Raw genomic sequence first — 24897 nt, 5'->3', positions numbered from 1 at the left:
TGTAAATCTTCCATTGCACAGAATGATTTTGTAGCACGTGCAATAAATGACAGTCGAAAGATACAAACAGTGCTGCTATACATTTGCTTGGTATAACCGCATTTATAGTTTTCTACAAATGCAATCAATCAAATGCCTCCATCACTCAACCAACGCTAACTGTAACATTACCTAGGTCCTTATTGATATTACAAGATTAGCATTACCTGCAGTAAAACCAAGCATGTCCGATAAACATCCTCAGATTTATTTCGGCTTCAAGAAGAAATGGGAATTACACTTCATGTGAACATCGCCCTATCCTTATTAGATGTTGGCTGCGGTAAATTACAGTCCTTGTAGGAAGAGTCCATTGTTTTTCCAACCCACTTTTAACTTCCAACAAAATTACGTCTCACTGCAACGATCGCCATCTAGTGTACAAGCGACTACTTCTTCGCCAATACTGAAAATGCAGCCATGATGATGATGATGAATATTTATTTTGGCTTTCTTTTTAATCCTACTGAATTTGTAATTATGTATCGGGCCGTTCTAATACCCGATAGTATGTGGGTGCCTGTGTGTGTACATGTGTATATGTGTGCACCGCCATTTACAGGCCAATGAGTGTACAGTCACTAAATGTACACATAACCTAATTTTTTTAGACCCCCCCATGGATGAAATTCTACGAAACTTGGCATACCCCCAGAGAATGCCAGGTCAATCATACACATAAAATTATGATTATGAGCCAGGTTGATGTGGGCCCTTGAGACCAACATACCATAAAAGATTCTTCATCCTCAGTGCCACGGTTCAGGTAGTTATTTAGGAAAAACTGTTTTTTTTTTTGCGGTTCAGGGGGCCCAGCACGGGGGGGGGGTGGTGGTCCCCGGGGACGAAATTACATTTTTCCGTAAAAGTCTAGTGGGGCTACATACCCACCAAATTTCATATACCCCGGTGGTTCGGTGTCCCGGGTATCAATGACCAAAAATTCAGGGAGTAGATGACGGGAAAAATTCTTGAATTGTGTGCATGTGTGCGTGTACAAATTTGTGTTTATGTGTGTGGGTGTGTGTTTGCCTGCGTATGTGTGTTTGTGCATGTGCATGCATTCGTACATATGTCTACTGTGTGATCCTGGACCAACATTGTAAAGACGGTCCTGGACCAATGTAATGTTCCCTCGTCCTATATGATAAAGGTTTTATTATGACCGCCGCGCAGCAGATTTTATTTTTATTTTTTTCTTTTTCGCATGCCCAAATTTCCGTCAAGGATTCCCGGGACACTGAAAGACCGGGGTACACAAAACTTGGTGGGCATGTAACCCCACATGGATAGCATGGAACCATCGTTTTTCGTTTTGATCTGTCGCCCCCCCGCTGGACTGGACCCCCCGAAAGGAGGGTAGGGCAGACACAGTTTTCTGTGAATATCTCGAGAACCGTAGGGTTTAGGAGGACCAATTGTTTTCTGTATGTTTGCCTACAGGGGTCATGTTAACCCATTCCATGTGCACACATGTGCATAAACAGATACACATGCACACACATACATTCACAGTAATCATACGGATGACACATACTCACACAGTAGACATGTACGCATGCATGCACATGCACAAACACACATACGCAGACAAACACACAAGCACGCACACACACACACACACATGCACACAATTCAAGAATTTCTCAGAATTATGAACAGGCAAGATGGGGGTGGGGTTGTATAAAATGAATTTTACATGTGAAATCTATGAACTAATCATGTTTTGGTACTTGTTGTCTAGCAGATACCAGTGAGAATTGAGTGTGGATAATGCAATTTAGTGAGACAGTTAGAATCATATAGGCCTTTCAGCGTGATTTATTTTTGTGGAAAAAATGTGCTGGACTGGGCGGCGGTCATATTTTGTACCGCTCTGCGGTACATCTAGTTTATTTTACTGTTATTTTATTTTATGTTTTTTATACTTGCCCAGGGACTACAGGTGCAAATTAGTAATTGCTGCTACAACCTGGTCCAAGACATATTTTCCTGGATCCCAGGATAAATGTTATTGTGTGCATAGCCCCTGCTTCAAATACTGTAAATAGATTTCCATTCCATTCCATCAGCCTCCACAGCCACATGAAGTGGCACCAATGTCAACAGTGTTAAATCCCCTATCCCACCCCTTTCCCGAAGCAAGAGCCATCATCGGACACGATGGACAGCTAAGAGTATGGCAATCACAGAGATTGTGTTTGTGTTTGTGTGTGTGTTCACTAGTCTTAATGACTAGTTTGTTTGTCGATCTGAATGACTAATCCAGCTATCTGAATGACAAGTTTAACTGTAGTTGAGAAGACTATTTGAATGACTAGTTGAACTGAAGGTAGGGTGACCAGACGTCCCGAAAAATTCGGGACAGTCCCGATATCCAAATGTCCCGAATCCCGAATCATGCCCTAATTGTCCCGAAACTTATACTCAATCAGAATACTGAGTAGTTATTTTCTGATAAACATTAAAAACTGTCCGTAGAGAGGTTGAGTCGACTGCATGCAGCCCCCGACGGCAGCTAAGTGTCTGGATGCAGCCCGGCTACTTTGTTTCTTTTTGACGTTCTATAATTAGGCGCGAATATGCACTGATTTCGCAAAGCCGAGGACATTGAATGTGCAGGCAGCGCAGCAGGCAGAGCCAGCGTGTGTGCAAAAAAAATACGTCGGAAGTTCGGCCTAATGTCCATGTCGTTTTAACATAATCTACTAAAGCTAACAATTATTTTGTATTCTTACTTAATGACCCATAATTTTGGCAAGGCTTGTTATTAGCGTTAGGCTATTATCCTTATTCTGAAAGGTCTGATTTGCACTGTTCGCATGATCATTGCTTTTTTTTTCCCACAATGACATTTTGAGTTCATGATTTCTCTGTTGTATTTTGAGGCAGACTTGATGTTTGAATAAAAATGTGTTTTGGTACAGGTTACAGGTTTGAAAATTAGCTGTAGGCCTACCACCACCCCCCGCGAAAAAAAAAGCGTCCCGAATTTCAGCCAATCTCATCTGGTCACCCTAACTGAAGGCTATTTGAATGACTAGTTGAACTGAAGTGCCATCTGAATGACTAGTCTAAATGATAATGATGATGATGATGATGAAGTAGTTGAGAAGGCCATCTGAATGACTAATTTAACGGAAAGCTATTTGAATGACTAGTTTAACTGAGGGCCATCTGGCTGTTGAGTGTATCTCCCGCTGACTAATTAAGTTGCTGTGTGAAGTTTGGCTCCATGGCTGAGCAGCAGCAGCAGCAGGAGCAGCCAGGCCATCTAAGGACTGGTGATGTGATGAATAAGTAATATGCTCTGCTCCACTCTGCTGCTTCAGCAGCATCAGGGAGACACAGACTTTCTTCTCACTTTAGGAGTTTAAATGGCCTGTCTCTCAATGCCATTGGACTTCTCAAAGCCTCTTGCACTGTGTGTGTGTGTTATCCCCACCAGGCACACAGTACACACACACCTCAGGCAATGCAGCTGCTGTGTAAACTTTGAAGACCAGTTTGTTCCAGCTATCATTCCAGTTCATTAGACCAGTTATCCTCTCGCACCCTTTTAGCTATAGGCTAGCTACAGGCTATTTGGTTTAACCCACTTCCAAGTGAATTATGCTAGGCTAGGCTAATGTTGTCAGACTGGGTTTTTGCACACAAAGAGAAAAGAAGGGTATGTATCGTCTTATCTAACTTTGGGTTAGACTATTTCCCAGTAAGTTGGAGTGTTCCTTTCATGTACATTGTCTAAAGTCGATGTACTGAAATGTTTAAGGTTTCAATTTCTTCTTACAGCACATAAATACAGTAGTAATCAACTGAGACCGATACCATAGACTTGATGAGTGTTGCCAAGACTATCGCTGCTGGCTGGTGACAGTGATTGACAGAACTGGGTGATGAGGAGAGGGAGAGAGAAGTGTTTCACTCTACACGATGGGCGCTTTTCTGGACAGCAGGAGTTTGAGTGTGGATTAGAGGCTCTGAGAAGCTGTTAATTATCCTTCTACCTACATGCCTTGCCCCCCACACACACACTCAAACAATTGCACACATACACATTCACTCACTTGCACACACACACAGAGATTGATATCAGTCAATCTCAGATCATCAATCAATTACATCCTGGCCATGGAGAGTGTCATACTAGACCTACCCTGTGTGTGGGTGTGTCTGTGTGTCTGTTACATGCCATTCTCTCTAATCTACCATACTGGAGAACTAGGGCCAGCTCAGGGTCAGATCCACATCTGAGACAGCTGCAATCTAAAGCATTTTATGGGAACCAGTGTATGACTGTGTTGCAGCCAAATAGGATTTGATGATGTCAAAAAAATGAGAACAACCACAACATGGATTTTACTTTTCACAATTTTAACCAAATGTATTCTTTACACTCTTACAATAAGCTTTTTGTTCTTTGTCATTTCATAAGAAATAAAGTAATAAAATAATACAAATCCACACACAGGGAGTAATTTTGCTGAAATGTCTGTCTAGCCAAAGGAGAACTGACTGGCCTGATCCCTATCAGTAAAACACTCACACACAGGACAGGAAGGCATGAGTGTGGAGACACACAGCTCAAAGGTCAGAGGTCACTGATCACCAGAGCATCATCAGCTAAATGCTTCCAGTGTGAAAGCTCCCTGTCTTTAACTTTACAGAAGCCTCATGGCCAGTCACAATCAACATGTACAGGCACACAAACAATGCAAACACAAACAAATATCAGAAAATCAAACAAACAAATAAAGAAAAAACAATCAACAGCAGCAGCATCAGCGGCTTATCGGTCGTCACGGCGACGAAGCAGGGCTGCATCAGGGTGGGCCATCCAGGTGTGAGCACCCTCAACTCCTACTGCCCCCCGTCCAGTGATGGGGTCGTGGTGGTGCAGGTGGTCAGGGTGGGGGGGCTCCAGGCTACTGTGGTTGTGTACCGGGGGGGGCACGGCCATGCTCAACTCCATGTCGGCGTAGCCCGGACGCAGTGGAAGCTTCAGCTTGGTCAACAGGGCAGTCGCAGCGCCTGTGTCGGCCTGCAGGGGGTGCCGAGGGGAGAAGGCGTGCACCTCCACCACTGAGCGCAGTGACCGCGAGTGGACTGTGGGGGACAGTACAGAGAAAGGAGTAAAGGTCAGCTGCTGTCATATGACATTTCTGTGTGTGGCTGTTGGTATGGGTGCATGTTGGAGTGTGTGTGTATGTGAATACCTTTGAATGCAAAGGTGTGTGCTTTTTGACTGTGCATGCGTGTGTGTGTGTGTGTGTCCGACACGGCAATCAGACTATTTTCAGTTGTGGTCCCGCGATGGTGGAACGATCTGTCAAATGTCACCAGACCAGGGGTGTCACTCTCTGTCATCAAAAAACTATTGAAGACCAAACTCTTCCAAGCATACTTTGTCTCTTAACACTTCTAACAACCCAACACACCTAACACACACTTACCTCCTCTCTTAAAGGGAAACTTGGCAGGATTAGCTATACTGTATTTCTCCCTCTGTTGGAGAAGTTGTGCATTATGCTATTTCAAACTGTGAGAAAATGTAACGATAAAGCGCATGGATTTGTTTACAAGCTAGCGAAACGGTTAGCATAAGTTCGGCAGAACAATGTGAATAAGGTAAAACAAGTTTTCTTGATTCTCACTTCTCTTACCGGGACGGTAGTCCCAAAGTTGCAAGGTTGGTTTTCCGATTGGGGACGCTAGGGGGATCGGGGAAAGTTACCATTTTCACCGGAACAGGTCATTTAACCATCCAAATGATTTCTAAACGGTTTTATTAAGTTGAAATAGTTGCCAAGTTCCCCTTTAACACTTCTAACAACGCAACACACATAAAACACACACTTACAATCTTCCTCCCTCCTCTACCTAATTCTACACACTTTACAGTAACTAGTATTTATAATGTTGCCACTCTTATTCTCTAGTAATAGTGTAGTAATAGCAATTTGTAGTTAAGGTTTCCTCTGCACTGTAGCTTGAATGACTTACTCTTTCTGTAAGTCACTCTGGGCCAGATGTACATACATTTGCGAACGTAGCTTTATCAGCGTCGTGGACAAACCGCAGATTGCGAACGCTGCCAGACCAATACGAAGTTTCCGTCGTATTTATCAATCTTTGAATCCATAATGTAAACTGCGCCTTTCTCTGTCTTTCTCCGCCCATAAATGCAATTTACAAATGTCCACAACTGAACGGCAGAGCCTACATAAGCGCAGTTGAATGAAGTTAACTAATGACAACATTAAAAAGAATCAAACGTTTAGCGATCATGAAATAATACCATAGCCTACATGATAAGATGTCAACAAGCTGGGAGATAATGAAGATCAGTAGTTCTACTCAAACTACTTTTGCACGTAGGCTATAGAAGATTGGTCAAATCTAGCAAGTAGGAAAGTTTAAGTATATATACTCTTTTGATCCCGTGAGGGAAATTTGGACTCTGCATTTATCCCAATCCGTGAATTAGTGAAACACACAGTGAGGTGAAGCACACACTAATCCCGGCGCAGTGAGCTGCCTGCAACAACAGCGGCGCTCTGGGTGAGCAGTGAGGGTTTAGGTGCCTTGCTCAAGGGCACTTCAGCCGCGCCTACTGGTCGGGGTTCAAACCGGCAACCCTCCGGTTACAAGTCCGAAGCACTAACCAGTAGGCCACGGATGCCCCAAGTGAATGACGTGAAAATGAAAGTAAGACATTCGAAAGGCCAACGAAAGTTAAGGTTATTGATACTAGCCTATAAAGACTTAGAAAACTGGTACTCTAAATAGCGATTCTGTTGTCTTTGAAAGGTTCCCTTATTGAACTGCAATTTGGATTAACACCTGCTTTTACAAGGAAGAAGTATTTAGGCGCAGAATAGACGTGCGCTTTCAGGAGCAGTCTTTGTACATACCGCGGAATACATAATTAGGCGCTCTTTACACTTCCCCTCCCATCTTTTTACGCTAAACTCCCACTTTCCCATGGATCCTCCCATGAATGCATATGCATGACACGGAAAACGCTATTTGCCATTTTCAGCTCCCTCGACAGGTAGTTTGCGTTTTTTACATCATTGCGGCCTGTTTGTACCAGAGGTGGAAAAAGTACTAAAATATTGTACTCAAGTAAAAATACCAAAACTTTGATGAAATATTACTCAAGTACAAGTTAAATTACCCATCTGAAAATGTACACCAAGTAAAAGTAAAAGTAGTTCATTTAAAATGTACTTTAAGTAAAAAGTTACTTAGTTACTTTTTTTTTTTTGGAGGGGGTACGAAAAATCCCCCAAAACAATCTCGGTTTTACCTAGCTCAAGTTGCTGTAGCCAGGAGCTAAAGCAGCCAGGCAGCTACAGCGCTACACTCTGGGGCCATGAACATGGGAGCTCACGAACATGCCCCCAGAGTGTAGGCCAGAAGCTGCCTACCTCTGCCTTAACTGCTGGCTGCTGCAACTCGAGCTAGGTAAAACCGATTGTTGTCGGGGGTTTTTTGTACCACAGCAGCCTACTAGATGAAACTTGGGAAACGTTGATCTATGTGAAAAATCACGCTCCTCCTTGCTCGCTTTGCAGTGAACAGTAATCCAGCACAACTGAAAAGCTGCTCACAGGCAGCTGAGGCAGGCAGGCCCATGTTGAGTTTCAGAGAGAAACTGAAACTGTTGGAAAGGAGTTCAGCAGATCCAAGGGCGTCGGACTGGGGGGAAAGTGGGACTGATTACTAGGGCCCCAATTTAGGATAGGGCCCTTTAAAAGGAATATATTTTATTTTACCTGAATATTTTCATTAACAAATTAAATGTCAAAATGAATGTCAGACGAAATGTAAAGTCTGACTGACTGACTTCTGTATACAAAAAATAGTGAAAAAAAGCAGGGCTGTCAAACATGTAAGGCCCGGGATCAGATCAGGCCCGCCAGCAGGTTTTATATGGCCCCCCAGATGTTTTAGGTAGGAAGGGAAATTTAGAAAAAAGATATTCACATCCAGTTGTCTTCAACAATGTGTAATAAGCAATATCTCTATAATATGATAAATTGATTAAATCTAGCACTACAAACCATCCTCAGGAAGGAAGAAGCAGAAAAACTAACATGGAAGTAGGGCATTTCAAGAGAAAAAGGGCAGTAGGCATTTGTGATATCATCAAATAACACTCTGATACCCATGCAGAAAAATGATAATGACCATGAGAATGACGCCCCGCCTCACGAGGTCTCATTCCAACAAATCCGGCCCACTAGGCCTACTTTATGTGTTTGATACCCCTGGTCTAAGGTCACTCACACTCTCCCTTGCTAAAGCGCAAAATGGTTTAGTCCGCCTGCACAACGATTCATAAGGTCTCTTTTTGTTTATGTAGTTGAGCATCGCTAGTAGCCTAGGGGGCCGCTAATTGTTGTGCTACTGGCAATGTCTTTCTCCAAGAAAACCAAGTTGGGTTACAAAAAACAAAGGCAAGAACAGGAAAAAGAAAGCGATCAAAATGAGGGAAAACAACTGCTAATAAACTTCTTTCTAAAGGCGAACACAAACGTTAAAACACGAATCCCATGCTGTTAAACTGCTTGAATATCTCTGCAATCGTTAGTGCTAAAAACGAACCGAGACAACCCATTGAAAGAGCGGAATATACACTTTCTTGGGTTACACATGTCATCTGAGGTAGCCTACCCTATCTCGTGATCCGCCTCCATCTCCATCTCTTTTAGAAAGACTTGGCGCCAGCTTGATTCATGTCCTATGGTAGGCTACATGCCGCTACATGCTGATCATTGTCACTGTAGTTCCGGGCTCAATTTTTTCCCCCTTCCTTTAGGTTTTCGTTAGTCTTAACTTTTTTTTTTTTTACTCAGTAACGGATTGGATTTGTGATGTAGCGAAGTACAATACCTCACTCAAAACGTAATCAAGTAAAAATAAAATTACAGATTTTAAAAAGTACTTAAAAAATACACAAAAAAGCTAGTCAATACAGTAATGTGAGTAAATGTAATTCGTTACTTTCCACCTCCTGGTTTGTACATACCTCGCAATGATTTTACATGGACGTTGCAAAACAAATACGCCTGAAGTGGGCGCAAAAGCGTTAGTACATCTGGCCCTCTGTGTCTGTGTTAGAGAATTTGTGCATGTGTCTGTATTTGATGAGTGAGTGTGTGCATTTTGTGTGTGAGTGTGTGTGTGTGTGTGTGTGTTTGAGTGTGTGTGTGTGCTGACCTCGGGCTGAGCTGATGTCTGCTGTGTCTCCCACCCGGCTGCGTGAGAGGGGCTTCAGACTGGGGAAGAGGATCAGCGAAAAGGACAGCAGCAGTACCTGTAGAAAGCACACACAGACACACACGCACACACACACACATGCATGGTTATCACCTAGAATCATCTACACACACACTAGGCTAAGCACAGAGACATACAGATGTAGACACACTATAGGCTCTAAACACACAAAGACACACATGCACACAACCACATTTTTTTAATGTACACACACCAGGCTCATATAAGACACACACACACACACAGACACACACACATATCTAGAGGCTCATGGCAGAGCCACCTTTTTGCAATGAAGAGGGGATCAGAGAGAGATGAGGAGAAAGGAACCAAGGTTTGTGTGTGTGTATGTGTGTGGTGTCTCACCAGAATACAAGTTCCTGTCTGTGCTGGTTTGTTGCTGCTGGACATGACCAAACTCTGCAGCCTCCGCAGCTGTTCCAGCAGAGAGCTGTAACACACACACGCACCAAAAACACACACACACACACACACCACAAACACACACACACACCACAAACACACACATACACACACACCGAACATACACACACACACACACACACACACACAATTAAGCATCCCTTACAAGCTTGCATATTTATTTATAGACCGTGTGTGTGAGTGTTTTTGGCTTTCATGTGTGACTTACGTGTTGTTTTTCTCTAGCTGAAATACTTTCCTCTGCAGCTCTTGATTCTGTGCATTACAGGCTGCCATCCTACACATGAAAAAAAAAAATCAGAAATCAATTCAATACAGCACTCACACACACACACACACACACACACACACACACATGTGCACCCACGCACACTCCACTCCCACACACACATACTGTACATACACACAAACTCAAACTCGTGCGCACCCACACACACACACACTCCCACACAGATACACATTTATCCACACACACACCCTCCACCGATCCACGGTACGATATACACCCCTGTGGCACTGTAGAGCCCATTATAACACGTCTGTAAATTAGTTTTTGAGGAGTGTGAATGAAGGTTTTATCTCTTATGAATTACATTTCAACTTTATTACTTTCTTCTCTGTTCTTTATTTTATTAATTTCATTATTACTTTCTTCTTTATTCCATTGAAAATGGCACCTTTCGTGAACTATATTATCTTCACATTACATTACACTGTGTGTGTGTCTGGTGTGTGTGTGTTCATCAGTAGTAAATGTATGTCCAGGCAAGTATGTGTCTAAGGCAAAAAGTGTGACTGAATGTTGTGAATCTGTATGTGCGTGTATATATCTGTCAGGTGTGTGTGTGTGTGTGGTGCAGTGAATTACAGGATTTACATATGGAAGTTTGCATATATAATAAATAATAACTGTTTTTCTGTGTGTGTGTGTGTGTGTGCGCGGTACAGGGCTGTAGATTGAGGCATCTAGTAAGGTAATTGGTTCCTCTGTGATTTAGTGTTTCCATTATAACACACACGGATACACACGGATACACACACGGACACTCCCATGAGTACATAAATATGTTGGTGTTTGTACGTGTGTGTGTGTGATAGAGAGAGATTCAGATTTTCAGTAAATTTGTTTATGTATCTGTTTGTATGTATGTGTGCGCGTGTTTGTGTATGTGTGTGTACGCGCCAGGGGCGCAGGAGGCACGGGGGACGTGGGGGATATGTCCCCCGCAGTGCTGAAGAGACGGCCGTCGTCCCCCTCACTTTTGATAAGGAAAAAAAGCCTTATAGGTACGCTAAATAAATAATAACCTGCACTCTAAAAAATGCTGGGTTATTTTCGCACAAACGAGTTGAAACTGTTGGGTCATTGTGTGGGGTTGTTTTTACTGATGTTGGGTTATTTTCTGTAACCCAGCTTGTTGGGTTGATAGTTTAGGACAGCGCCCCTCCTCTCCCCCACCTGACGTGAGCACACTACCCAGCACCAGGGTAACTTTAACACAGTTGCATAGTTATTTGAGAGTTCGGGGGAAATCGTTATTCTTTCAACCGTCCATGCAGTCCAGCAGCTGTCAACATGCAGTGGAAATCAGGCGATTTTGGAAGGTATGTATCTGCTTTTAACTTTTTTATTATTATTATTCAGACGGATTTTACAAGTCCACCCAGATACCCTTCGTGATATGAATGGATATTCTGCCTGCCAATTTCGTTCAGCCTAGCAGAACAGGTTAAGAATTGTGTCATTCAAGCCAGCTAACGATAGCTAACATTAACTTACAATTACTGCTCATGTTAATGTTAAATCTACACAAAGACAGACTCTTAAAAACATAGTTCTGTGTTCACTGGGTATGAACTGCTGAACAGAAACAAAACAAACTTTTACAGCTTAACTAAAGTTAGCATACCAACAGCTGGCTAGGGTTAATGTTAGCAGGCGGTTGGTATGCTAACGTTAATTAAATGCTTCGTGGTAGTGCTGCATACAGTCGAAGTAGTCTCTTCACACGTACGGTAATCATCATGCCAAACAACATATGAATTAATTCAGGGTAGCTTCATATTATAGCCATGTAACTTACTGGGTGGTTTTTGGTGGTAACATTAATGTTACAGACAACTTCCAAATGAAGCCACCGACTCGCTCTGCTCCACACTGACCTCGTGTCTAGACGAGCTGTGCCCTCTTACCACAAGGCCAGCTCGATCCAAACATTCTCATCCATGGCTAAATGATACCCTCCAATGCATGGCGCACCAAACTCAGAGCCGCTGGAGAGGAAATGGCACAAATCCAAACTAGTTGACGACCTCAAAAACTACCAGACACTCCTGACCTCCTTCTCAGCCAGCATCACTGCTGCTAAGACTGCTTTCTACCATGACAAAATCAACAGCGCTACAGACACTGAAAACTTTTTCTCAACCTTCAAATCGCTACTCAACCCTCAGCTGCCTCCTCCTCCATCCAGCCTTACTGCAGATACCCTCGCCTCATTTTTTTACAAACAAAGTGGCGGCAATCAGCAGTCAATTCTCTACATGCCCACTCAACGCGATCTGACTCAGATACCGCGACTCCTACAACCTCTAGGGACTGCTGGAACATCTTTTTTTCAGCATTCACGCCTCTCTCCGAGAGTGAAGTGTCCAGACTCCTGACATGCAGCCGTCCCTACCACATGCTCGCTGGACCCTATACCTACGAGCCTACTTCAGTCCATCAGCCCGACCATCGCTCCAGCTATCACACATGTGATCAATGCCTCGCTAACCTCTGGCACATTTCCAACAGCGTTCAAAATGGCCCGGTAACACCGATTACTTAAGAAAGCTTTCTCTCAACCCCTGCTCAAGTCGAGAACTACCGCCCTGTCTCACTACTGCCTTTCCTATCCAAAGGCATTGAACGAGCAGTCTCCAAACAGGTCTCTGACTTCCTTTCACAGAACAACCTTCTGGATCCAAATCAGTCTGGGTTCAAAAGCTGCCACTCTACCGAAACGGCTCTGCTGTCTGTAACAGAAGCCTTAAAAGAAGCCAGGGCGACCGCTCGGTCATCAGTACTCATTCTGCTTGACTTATCGGCTGCCTTTGACACGGTTAATCACCGTATCCTTCTCTCTATACTCGCTGACATGGGAATCTCCGGTTCTGCTCTCTCCTGGTTTGAATCCTACCTCACCATCTCACCACAGGGGTCCCCCAGGGCTCAGTGCTGGGCCCCCTCCTCTTTGCTATCTACACCACCTCCTTGGGACAGATTATCCGCTCAAGACGGCTTCTCATACCACTGCTATGCAGGCGACACACAGCTCTATCTGTCCTTTTTTCCACCTGACGACCCCCTGGTTTCAGCACGGATCTCGGATTGCCTTTCAGACATAGCTACATGGATGAAGGCACACCACCTCCAGCTGAACCTCTCAAAGACTGAACTGCTGGTCATCCCAGCTAAACCTACCATACACCACGACATCAACATCAAATTTGACTCCCTGTCTGTTTTACCGACCAGGACTGCAAGAAATCTAGGAGTTGTTCTTGACAACCAACTAAACTTCTCAGATAATGTTGCCTCAGTCGCCCGGGTCATGCCGTTCTGACTCTACAACATAATGGAAAATCAGGACTTACTTGACTCAAGATGCTACCCAACTTCTGGTTCAGGCAATAGTCATCTCAATGACTCGACTACTGCAATGCCCCTCCTGACAGGTCTCCCAGCCTGCGCAGTGAAACCACTTCAGATGATCCAGAACGCGGGCGGCGCCTGGTCTACAACCAACCCAAAGGGCACGTTACCCGCTGCTCATCCAGCTACACTGGCTACCTATGGCGGCCCGTGATCAAATTCAAGTCTCTAACGCTTGCCTACAAAGTAGTCTCGGTTCTGCTCCCACCTACTTGAATGCCCTCTTACAGACTTACACTACCTCCAGACCGCTGCGCCTCCTCTGACTAACGACGTCTAGCTCTACCACCGGTACGCTCAAGCCAATCCAAACTTTTTCTCATCTGTTGTTCCTCATTGGTGGAACACACTTCCAGTTCCTACAAGGGCAGGGACATCCTTTTCCACTTTCAAAAAACTCCTGAAGACCCAGCTCTTTAGAGAACATCTACTCTCATAGCAACACTTACAACAAGTCTTACTGATCCTAGCACTCACCAGCCGTTTTAAACTGACAAGTAACTGTTAAAACAGCAGCTCACCGGCGACTTATTCTTACTGTACTCTAATGTTCTTTTAAACTGTCCTAAAATTGTGAGAATTGTTCTAAAACTTACTGTTTACCATGTTGTTAGTCGCTTTGGTTAAAAAGCGTCAGCCAAATGTAATGTAATGTAACTTAAATTTAACTAACTGAATGTGTTAACATAAGCTAGCTAACGGTAGAACTATCACTGCCACTAACGTTATTACTGAACGTATGTTTTGTCAGTCTGCTGTTAAACAAGTCCATGAGGTGGTCATGGTTTCCAAGTGTGTTGCGCTAATATTTTGTCTCCGGATTTTTAATGTTTGTCAACATCATTCACTGATAATGGTTCGTGAAAGTCTTTGTAAAGTTCTGTGAATAGCAGTGATTAATTTACTCTTTTTTCTTTCTTTGATTGACAGGGCTGACCCCCAAATGGACCGTGGAATCTAGCTGTCTTCATGGAAGTAACTTATCACATGCTGATGCTGCTTTTAGAGTAGGCTATCCATTCAAAAATAAAGTAAACTCTCAAATAAATAATTATGTCGAACTGTTTTATTTCATTGCATGGCTATTTGTTGCCCATTTTCTCTCAATGCAACCCAAATACTGGGTTTAGAAAACCCGACAACTGGTAATTTTAACTAGCAGTTCTGTTGATATAACCCAGTGGTTTGGGTTGAATCTATACCCAATATACTGTGTGAATTTTACTCAACATTTATATAGTTATAACCCAGCATATTGGTTACCTTTACCCAGTCTATTGTGCCAATTTAACTAACGTTGTGTTGATATAACCCAGCGTTTTGGGTTAGAATCATACCCAATCTGCTGGGTTTAATAATGTACCCAGACCATCGGGTTAGGATAACTCAATGTGGTGTTGGTCCAATAGTTAACCAGCGGCTGGGTTATATTTGGGTTATTTTTAACCCAACATTTTTTAGAGTGTATAGGGTTTGTGCTAACTATGTAAAACTCCCCATTAACAGCATCACATCACTAACCACAGCCATCTACAGTACTGTAAGACTGCACAATCTCATATTCACTCTGTTGGATATCTGAAGCCAGTTTGTCTACTAACAACCATCATTAGAGATGCGTTTCGTTTGGAGCGGCATACTGGTAGGCTATCAAAAGCATAACATTTTCAGTTTGGTTTGGGATTTAATTTACTTTTGGACTGTTTGATTATATTGCTAAATGTTGGGACTGATGGGCACTGAAATCTGGGAGATATTTGATGGTTCACTGTTACGTTTCATGCAGTTGAAAAAGTGTCGGGATTTCCACCGCTGTTTATTGCGAGACAAGGCAGCCATTCAGGGGTTGTGCTGTAATAGAAACCTTTTTGCGTAGCCAAGAAACCTAAATTGAGTTATTGTTTAATTATGCATGATTTAGTAGGCTACTTTTTATTAAATTCGTAGGCTGGAATGCCTTGAGTCACGCAACAATTGTGTTTAAATGTAGTAGGCTTCAGCCTCTGGCAATTAGCTTGAAAGGGGCGGCAAGACAATGAGCTTGAGAACATGTGTTGGAGACCCATGGTAAGAAAACGACTTTATTAATCCAACCAACAATATAATAAAATATTAAGAAGAGATGTTATTTCATTGACTTAAATCGAACCAATGTCTTCTAGTGCTGGTGGACTGATGGCAATTGTTGGTATGGTATAGGCAAATACGGGTAGGCTGCCTGCCTTTATTTGTCCGGCTATAAATAGAATCAATCCCGGGCATAATTTGAGGATTTATGGTAGCCTAGTCTCCTGCTCAACATGACATTATCTGTTATGTTTATTGATAACAAACTCAACTAGCCTACTGATCAACTCGTTTTCACTAGCCTAACTATAAAATAAGTCTATACCCAACGTTTTTGTTCTAAGACATTTATTTCAAACATAATTTCAAGACACAAATTGGATACTTCAGTTACCTTGGTGCATAAATCCCAGAGAGTAGGCTACCACACTCCAGTGATGGGCCTTTCTTACGCGTTCAGTGTGGGGTATAAACAAGCTGAGAATTTAGCGGTGTCACGTCTGCCTGTCACAGACGTGGGGAGCTCTTTGTAGCTTGAGATAATGTGGTACAGTTACAGTAACAGTATTTTATTACTTCTTTCAATTTTATAAATGCTTTGTTTAAATGCTGTTGGAACAAATAGTAGTTGATTATAAAGGCAACTTTCTGTTGCAATTTTCTGTGTGTTCTGGACTGGTAACTTGTTAAGCCAACATGTTCTAACGTTGCATAAATATTAACTGCAAACACATAGTGGAGAGTTAATTTGGTTTATACCAGACAATTTAGGTACTGTAGGCCTAACTAGGCTATGTGATCATGTAGTCTATGTTTGGATCATAGGCATGGTGATTCATTCATGGCTTCATAAAATATTGTAACGTCGGCGCACAAGACATTGCGTAGCGTTCTCCCACGCAGGGCATGCTGGAATGCGGGAGCGAACATTTGGGGTTTTTGTCTGTATTTCTCCTTAGTTTTGAGTGTAATGTTGAGTGTAGCGTCTTTGTTGTAACATGTTTCCCTTTTAGTTCTCCCTCGTGTGTGATCCTCTTTGTGTGGGGGGCTGCGTCCACCCCTGTATGTGTAGGGTGTGTGTGTACTTGACCTGCCCGTGTGTATTGTGTTCTGGGTGTGTGTCCCTGCTCTCGTTCGCAGCTTTCGAACATGGCCTTCTCCACTAAGCGAGAGAAGCTGGGAGCGGGAGACCTCACCACTGGGTGGAGGCCCACGCAAGAGTATCCAGAGAGAGCCCTTGTAAGGGCTGCTAAAAAGCTTGAGGCCTTCTGCCGTTACTGCCGCCGAAGGAGAGGAGTTGTCGTCTGGACCTGCCTGCTGCCATGGGAGGAGATCTTGCCGGAAGAGGGGCCTGAAGTGTTCATGGGAGAAACGGCGCTGGCCTGGAGCAGTGACTCTGCGCCCGCTCTCGGGAGGCTGGAGCTGGCGGTGGTGGCTACAGCGTGAGCAGAGAAGGCCGGGGAAGAGGTTCCTGGGCGATGGACGGTTGGCGGAACCACTGGGGGCAGCGAACTCACGACGGTGGGGCAGCTTCGACGGAAAGGCACTCTGAACGTTAACTTTTGGGTGCATGTTAGCGGCACCGTGCTGTGTGGGCGCCCGTTCTAGTTGGCCTGTTGGCGGCACCATTGAAAAAAAAAAAAAAAAAAAAAGAGTTTGCTGTGTGGAGTTTGTTAGCATGGCCACCCTCAGGGTCTGGGTGCCGCCGGCTGGAGGCTGGGCGAGGGAGTGGAAGCGGGCGGGAGCAGAGCAGGGCTGCTCTGGGCGAGGAGGCAAACCTGAGGAGGGACGCCGAAGAGCGGTAGCCGCAGCGGAGAGCTCAGCATGGTCGGTTGCTTTCTTGAGTCGGTGCCTGTCTGTCCTGGTCGGTGAATCGGCCGGGATGGGAGGGCGTTGGTACAGCTACATCTGACCCCCCTCGAACCCCGGTGCTTGGTACAGTGTCAACGGTTGAAAAGGCCACCTAGGGCCCCGCCAGGAGAGGAGGAGTGCCACGGTGACACGCCGCGGAAAGTGCAGCCTGAGGGCGGCTGCTGAGGGGGAGCTATTGATGTGCGGGGACGACCACGTGGTTGCTAGCACGCCCGTACTGGATTGCTAGCAGCGTGGCGCCCTGTTGAGTGAGTTCCTGCGGCGTGCACCCCACGTGAGTTGGCGGTACTGTCGCACTGGACTGAGTGGCGGGCGATGCGTGCCGACGTTAGCATGAGGCTACCTCGTGGTCATTGCCGAGGACGGCAATGGCTTGTTGGGGGAGCTGTGTAACGTCGGCGCACAAGACATTGCGTAGCGTTCTCCCACGCAGGGCATGCTGGGATGCGGGAGCGAACATTTGGGGTTTTTGTCTGTATTTCTCCTTAGTTTTGAGTGTAATGTTAGCGTCTTTGTTGTAACATGTTTCCCTTTTAGTTCTTCCTCGTGTGTGATCCTCTTTGTGTGGGGGGCTGCGTCCACCCCTGTATGTGTCGCGTTTGTGTGTACTTGACCTGCCCCGTGTGTATTGTGTTCTGGGTGTGTGTCCCTGCTCTCGTTCTCAGCCAATAAACCTTTTGATTGGACAACTGTCTGTGTCGCTATCAAATCGTTACAATATCAATCATGTTGCTTTTAGAGTATTCTACCATTGGCCCAAGTAGTGTGAAATAAATCTAAAAAAATAAATAAAAGTAGAATTGCACATAGCAAGAAGCTGGTCTGAGGGCTGATCTGGCGTTGTGCTCATCTCACAGTTTTGACCATTTTTACAGTAATTTTATAAAAAAATATTTTGAAAAAAATCAATGGTATTATCTTAATATTCTGGGGCTGGTTCCCCAAAACGTTCTTATGGCTAAGTAGTTCTTAACCTATTCCTTAACCTCTCAACGCTATGGCACGATTCCCGACACGTTCGTACGCTAAGTATATCTTCTGTAAGTCACAAGTTCGTAAGGTTGGTATGGACCATTCGTAAGCCCGTTCTTAGCGTTGTTTGAGCTCAAGACGCTAGTCGCCGCCACTGTGCAGCAGTCTTTAGAAATAAGCGCAGCGCAAGTCAACTATGGTAGAGTATGTTGACAATGTTGTGGCTCAACGTTGATTTTATGTAATGGACATTTTAATACTAACTAGATGTACCGCATAGCGGTACAAAATATGACCGCCGCTCAGTCCTGTACATCCATTCCGCGAAAATAAATCACACTTCAATTTGTCTCCATCTTTTACTCCATCCCCACTCTTGAAACTTTTTGTGTATGCTTGTTTGGCATGCCTGAGGTGTGTGTGTCGCGGCTGCACAGAAAGTAACCTACTTGTGCTGAAAAGGTGAATAGATTGTAGAATAGCCAAAGAAGATGTAGCATTGTTATAAAACCTTTAAAATCTCGAAACAATCACAAGTAGGGCAGGTCATCACAGTTCATCCATTGCAACTGGATTGATGAAAGGTCACTTACACCTGTAGGCTACTTTTTATGTATTTATAAACAAAAACATCTCTGTCAGTTCCATGCCGTTTTCAACAGCTATCAAAAACAAAGGTCATTTTTGGATGGATGGATTTTTTGTGAATATTTCTTCTTCTACATAAGATTTTAGTCATCTTTAGTTCATGTAATACTTTATTGTCAATGCACAAATTAAGTAACAGTAGTCTGAAACGTTATTGTTAATGCACAAATTAAGTAACAGTAGTCTGAAACGAAATGCTGTTTTACATCTAACCAGTGGTGCAAATAACTGACATGTCAAATGGGCCTTGATGAAATCGCCCCTAGACTGTTCATACACATTTTAACGGGCCAAAGTTGAAGAGCTTTTGTCCGTTATTGTTCGTGCAAATATAGGCTGATTCATGTTCCCTTGCATTGTGTAACTGAGGTCCATGGCTAGTCTGGCTTTCATCAGACCAAGCTCAATCTTTTAAGAAATCAAAAAAATAAATAGCGAGGCAGATCAGGCTGGGTTCACCCAGCCTAGTCCATAGGCACCGATATTGTTTAATTTTCAGATTGAGATATACACGCTCTGGCTATTCTAAATGCAAAAATGCATTAGGGAGTTATGACAAAACTGTAACTAACAAACTAGATCCTAATAGAAAGCTGTTAGCTTCCCTAAGCTACAGGTAGGATTATAAGGTAGGCCTATTTACAACATAAATTGTCAATAGGCTATGCTGGCGACACAAATAAAATCTCCTTTGGAAACCAATGGCTTTTCGACTTACAGTATCAAGCGGACTTAAACTGCCATATCGTGGAAAAAAGTTTGTAATAACATTCCGCAGTTCCATGAGTCAAGGAAAGCGTGAATGAAGTAGCCACTTCTAAATGGGACCCACTACACAGTAGCTTAAGGTGTGTTGCTAAAGCAGCCATAATGAAATTAAGGTGTCATTGTTTGGATACTTCACACACACGTGCTTTTTAATTTCACAGACTACAACTACCAAGCTGGAATCAAAGCACATCGATTCCCCTCTCACACCCTGCACTTAAAACAAAATAAACAGGCGTCTCAGTCTCCGCATGTATAGGCAAAACTGTATCAGACCCGTGTAACGTTGGTAAAATCTTCCATTGCACAGAATGATTTTGTAGCGTGCAATAAATGACAGTCGAAAGATACAACCAGTGCTGCTATCAATTTGTTTGGTATAACCGCATTTATAGTTTTCTACAAATGCAATCAATCAAATGGGCCTCCATCACTCAACCAACGCTTAACGGTAACATTACCTAGGTCCTTATTGATATTACAAGATTAAGCGTGCCTGCAGTAAAACCAAGCATGTCCGATAAACATCCTCACTTCATCCTCACTTACACTTCATGTGAACATCGCCCTGTCCTTATTAGATGTTAAATGCGGTAAATTACAGTCCTTGTAGGAAGTGTCCATTATTTTTCAACCCACTTTTAACTTCCAAAAAAATTACGCCTCACTGCAACGATCGCCATCTAGTGGACAAACGACTACTTATCGCCAATACTGAAAATGCAGCCATGATGATGATGATGATGAATATTTTGGCTTTTCTTTTGATCCTATTGAATTTGTAATTATGTATCGGCCGTTCTAATACCGATAGTATGTGGGTGCCTGTGTGTGTGCATGTTTATATGTGTGCACCGCCATTTACAGGCCAATGAGTGTACAGTCACTAAATGTACACATAACCTAATTTTTTAGCCCCCATGGATGAAATTCTACGAAACTTGGCATACCCCAGACCCCAGAGAATGCCAGGTCAATCATACACATAAAATTTGGTGCAGTTCTGAACATCTTAACTGAAGATGGGGCGATTAAAGCAGAATAATATTGCATTTTCATTTTTGACCGGGCGGGCAGGGGGGCAAATCACAAATGAGTGATTATGAGCCAGGTTGATGTGGGCCCTTGAGACCAACATACCATAAAAAGATTCACAGAGAACTGTGTCTGCCCTACCCTCCTTCGGGGGTCCAGTCCAGCGGGGGCTGCAGATGAAAACTAAAAAATGACGGTTCCATGCTATCCATGTGGGGGTACATGCCCACCAAGTTTTGTGTACCCGGTCTTTCAGTGTCCGGGAATCCTTGTTGGTATGCGTCACTAAATGTACACATAAATTATTATTTTATTGTAAGGCCCCCATGAACGAAAGTACACAAAACTTGGCATGCATTCAGAGGGTGTCATAATGATCCTACACTTTTAATTTCGTGCAGTTTTGACCTTGTCAGCCAGAGATATTGAGATGAAAACACCCTAATTTTTGCTTTTTTTTTTTTTTAACTAGGGTGGGCGCTATACATGAAATAAGTGGTAATGGGATGGGTTGACATGCCCTTAAGACCAACATACAAAAAGGTGGACCTCCTAGGCCCTACGGTTCTCGAGATGTTCACAGAAAACTGTCTCCGGCCACCTACAGGCCAGTTGGTGTATAGTAACATAAATTAATTTATTGTGTGGCCCCCCATGAACGGAATTCCACAAAACTTGGCGTGCATACAGAGGGTGTCATAATGATCCTACACTTCCAATTTCGTGCAGTTTTGACTATGTTAGGTCACAGATACCTTCAATTACACCACCTCATTTTTTTTTTTTGTGTTTAACTAGGTGGCGCTATACATGAAAATGAGTGGTTATGGAATGGGTTGACATGGCCCCTTGAGATCAACATACAAAAAAAAATGGTCCTCCTAAACCCTATGGTTTTCAAGATATTCACAGAAAACTGTGTCTGCCCTACCCTCCTTCGGGGTGCAATTCATGTGGGGGCTACAGATCAAAACGAAAAATGATGGTTCCATGCTATCCATGTGGGGTTACATGTCCACCAAGTTTCGTGTACCCCGGTCTTTCAGTGTCCCGGGAATCATTGACGGAAATTTGGGCATGCAAAAAAGAGAAAAAAAAAAAAAAAAAAAAAAAAAAAATCTGACTAAACCTATATGACCGCCGCTTGGGCTGCAACAACGGGATAAGGAGGGAGGATGATTAGCGAGAGATAGGCCTACCCGGTTAGTCTACCTGTCACAACATATCGTGGGAACATATTACTGACAATTTGATAATTTAATTAATAGTCTATATTTTACTGATAACTTAAACTATGTTAAAATAAAAGTTACTGGAATAATTTGAGTAATGTTTCATTTGCATAGAACGGGTTGTCTTTCTTAACGCCGTCATGCACCTTCGCGTGAAGTGGAAAACTGATTCCTGAGCAATCGATGCCAACTATTCAGCACCATCACTTGGGACAGCGCCTTTGTAACGTCGAACGTAAGAGGCAGCGTGTTAAGAAGCTTCCTAAGGGACACTTCGGGGAACACACTTAGGAACATAAACAACTTTGGTAAGATATATCTTTTGAATCTTCTTAGCGCGCTAAGAGTGAGCATTATCGGGGAACCGGCCCCTGGCAAGTTTAAAATATGATGGTCGAAAGTGGGCCAGAGGTGGCGATCCGATATCTGGAAATCTAATCTCACTATGGGTTTGTGTTCACAATTTGGTCCCCCTCACTTTCAAAATATCTCCTCTGCCCCTGGTGCGCGCGCGTGTTTGTGTGTTACCTCTCTTCGAGACCATCAATGTATTCCTTCTTCTTCTTCCTGCTCTCCTGTGCTGACTGCTTGTTCCGGATCTTTCTGCGGATCTTCTTAAGAATCTTCTCCTCATACTGCACAGTAACACACATCACACGATGAGAGAGAGGGAGAGAGAGAGACAGAGAGGTTAGAAGAATGACACTGGGTAAAAAGTCTTACTTTGTGTTTGTGTGTGTGTTTCCATTCCTACACGTGAAAGACATCCAAGCTTATACCATCTTATTATACGGCTCTTCAAAGTTCAAAGTCAAAGTCTGCTTTATTGTCAATTTCTTCACATGTCAAGACATACAAAGAGATCGAAATTTCGTTTCCTACTATCCCACGGTGGAGACAAGACATATTTTACCAATTAGGTCCACAGACAAACATAACATTCAAGTAAACAATATAAAAAAGTAAAAAATAAGAAGGCACATACAATGAAGAAATAAGAGCAGCAAAATTTGGTAGAAATTGTGCAATTGTGCATACAGTAGACAGTCAATATAATAGTGCAAAAGTCAGGCCAATAAATGGCTGAGGTAGTTTTGTTTGACCTAAGTATGCAAGTGGCATAGTGGTGCAAGTTATGTAAGAGCAGCAGAAGTGTGTTCAGAAGTGTTCAGGACAACAGGACAACAACAACAAGTTGCAAGTGTGCAAGTGTACAAGTGGGAGTAGTGCAAGTGGAGTAGTGCAAGGCAGCCATTTTGGGTCTAAAAGTCCAGGATGTTATGTAGCTGAGGGTGGAGGGGGGAGAGGGGGGAGAGAGTTCAGGATCCTAACAGCCTGGTGTATGAAGCTGTTGGTGAGTCTGGTGGTGTGGGAGCGCAGGCTTCTGTACCTCTTCCCAGAGGTCAGTAGATCAAACAAATTGTGAGCGGGTGACTTGCATCACTCACAATTTTGGCCTTCGGCGGGTGAGGTGGAGGTGTAAAATGTCCTTCAGGAGGGGAGAAGCACCAATAATCCTTCCAGCTGCGCTCACTATGCGCTGCAGGGCTTTCCTGTTGTATTCAGTGCAGCTTCCGCCCCACACAGCGATACAGCTGGAGAGGATGCTCTCAATGGTGCCTCGGTAGAATGTGGTCATGATGGCTGGTGGAGCACTTGCTCGCCTGAGTTTCCGCGAGGAAGTACAGGCGGCGCTGAGCTTTCGCCAGTGATGCAGTGTTGGTGGTCCAGGAGAGGTCTTCACTGATGTGCACCCCCGGAATTTGGTGCTGCTCACTCTCTCCACCACAGCACCGCCGATGGTCAGTGGCAGGTGTTGATGTGACCTCCACGGAAGTCAACAACAATCTCCTTGGTCTTGCTGACGCTCAGCAGGAGGTTGTTGTCCCTGCACCACGCGGTCAGAAGGTCGACCTCCAACCTGTATTGAGTCTCACGCTCTTGGTGATGAGACCCACCAGAGTTGTGTCGCCAGCAAATTTCACTATGTGGTTGTTGCTGTAGGTTGCAGTGCAGTCATGCGCCAGCAGGGTGAAGAGCAGCGGACTGAGCACGCAGCCTTGGGGCCCCGTGGCTCAGTGTGATGCTGTTTGAGATATTGTTGCCAACACGCATTCACTTGAGGCCTCTGACAGAGGAAGTCCAGTAGCCAGTTGCAGAGGTAGGTACCGAGTCCCAGTTTGTCAAGTTTGCAGATGAGTTGTTGTGGTATTATGGTGTTGAATGCAGAACTGAAGTCTATAAACAGCAATCTCACATATGAGTCTCTTTTTTCCAGGTGGGTGAGGGCTGGGTGGAGGGCAGAGCAGATTGCATCCTCTGTGGACCGTTTGGCTCGCCTCTTCACAATGGTAGTAGAATGCTCCATTGACTTGAATGGGATTTCCCAACGTTCTATGGTAGAATAAATTCATGTAATTACCGCTGCAAACATATAATTACCGCTGTCAATGGCAACCGGTTTTGTGCTTCTGATTTAGGCTACATCTTTCATATCACTCCTCAAATAGTCCAATCACTTGGAATGGAAATTCAATGGAACTTCATTCAAAAGGGAAAGCAGACGGTTGATCAGTTGTATTCTAAAGAAGTTTAATTCAAGCTCAGCCTCTAAAATATCACGGAAAATCGCATCAAATAACACTATTACATTAGCTTCTAGCCTACTATTCCAACTACAACATGCTGAAAACATGTTCATCTTCATGGCTAGTTTGTTCAGCAATAAGGTTTTGCCGGTCATTTATCGTGGATTTCGCACCAGAATACATTGCTGTGACGACACGATCCATCAAAAACCATGCAAAACCCATAGACGCCGGGCTTCACTGGGCT

General features: G+C 43.8%; 1 protein-coding gene across 1 annotated transcript in view; it reads right to left on the bottom strand.

Annotated features, from left to right (window-relative positions):
• Positions 1 to 4392: 4392 nt before the first annotated feature.
• Positions 4393 to 24897, bottom strand: part of creb3l3b (cAMP responsive element binding protein 3-like 3b) — a 30339-nt gene continuing 9834 nt past the window's right edge. The window contains exons 6-10 of the mRNA XM_048264949.1: positions 22591 to 22697; positions 9980 to 10048; positions 9694 to 9778; positions 9268 to 9364; positions 4393 to 5145 (exon numbers count right to left, since the gene is read on the bottom strand). Coding sequence (XP_048120906.1) covers positions 4829 to 5145; positions 9268 to 9364; positions 9694 to 9778; positions 9980 to 10048; positions 22591 to 22697 — 675 coding nt within the window. The 3' untranslated portion in view covers positions 4393 to 4828. The remainder of the gene's footprint in view (positions 5146 to 9267; positions 9365 to 9693; positions 9779 to 9979; positions 10049 to 22590; positions 22698 to 24897) is intronic.

Source organism: Alosa alosa, chromosome 1 (genome assembly GCF_017589495.1).
Source record: "Alosa alosa isolate M-15738 ecotype Scorff River chromosome 1, AALO_Geno_1.1, whole genome shotgun sequence".
In the NCBI taxonomy this organism is placed as follows: Eukaryota; Metazoa; Chordata; class Actinopteri; order Clupeiformes; family Clupeidae; genus Alosa; species Alosa alosa.
This window is presented reverse-complemented; position numbering and strand designations above follow the sequence as displayed.